A 408-nucleotide genomic window follows, 5' to 3' on the forward strand; every position below is an offset into this window, starting at 1 on the left:
GAAGGGACCTGCACGATGACAGAGCTGGAAGGGCTCTGGGCAGGGGTCTCCCAGGAGCAGGGAGGGTCCAGCGCTGGGAGCAGGGGGTGGGGGGCTCCCACAGCACCCTGTTCCCAGGGGTGGACTCACCAATGCCACCAAAGGGCAGCGAGGTCAACGTCACGTGCATGATGGTGTCATTGGCGCAGAAGCCACCGCTGCTTGTCCGCTTCAGCACACGATTCACCACCTGCGGGGTGAGGGCAGGGGGACAGGGTGACTCTCATCCCATGACCAAGCTCCACGCAGCAGGACGCGACCCAGGCCGAGGGGGATGCTGCTCCCAGCCCAGCTCCAAACCTTCTTGCAGGAGGAGAAGACATAGAGGGCCAGCGGCCGTTCCCGAGCGTTGATGAAGGTGATGGGGTC

General features: G+C 64.5%; 1 protein-coding gene across 1 annotated transcript in view; it reads right to left on the minus strand.

Moving 5' to 3' along the window:
* Positions 1 to 129: 129 nt before the first annotated feature.
* Positions 130 to 408, minus strand: part of LOC104495707 (aldehyde dehydrogenase family 3 member B1-like) — a gene marked incomplete at both ends in the record, with an annotated part of 738 nt that continues 459 nt past the window's right edge. Inside the window, 2 exons of the mRNA XM_010138705.1 lie at positions 130 to 229; positions 340 to 408. Coding sequence (XP_010137007.1) covers positions 130 to 229; positions 340 to 408 — 169 coding nt within the window. The remainder of the gene's footprint in view (positions 230 to 339) is intronic.

This window comes from Buceros rhinoceros, unplaced genomic scaffold (assembly GCF_000710305.1).
Source record: "Buceros rhinoceros silvestris isolate BGI_N320 unplaced genomic scaffold, ASM71030v1 scaffold43986, whole genome shotgun sequence".
Lineage (NCBI taxonomy): Eukaryota > Metazoa > Chordata > Aves > Bucerotiformes > Bucerotidae > Buceros > Buceros rhinoceros.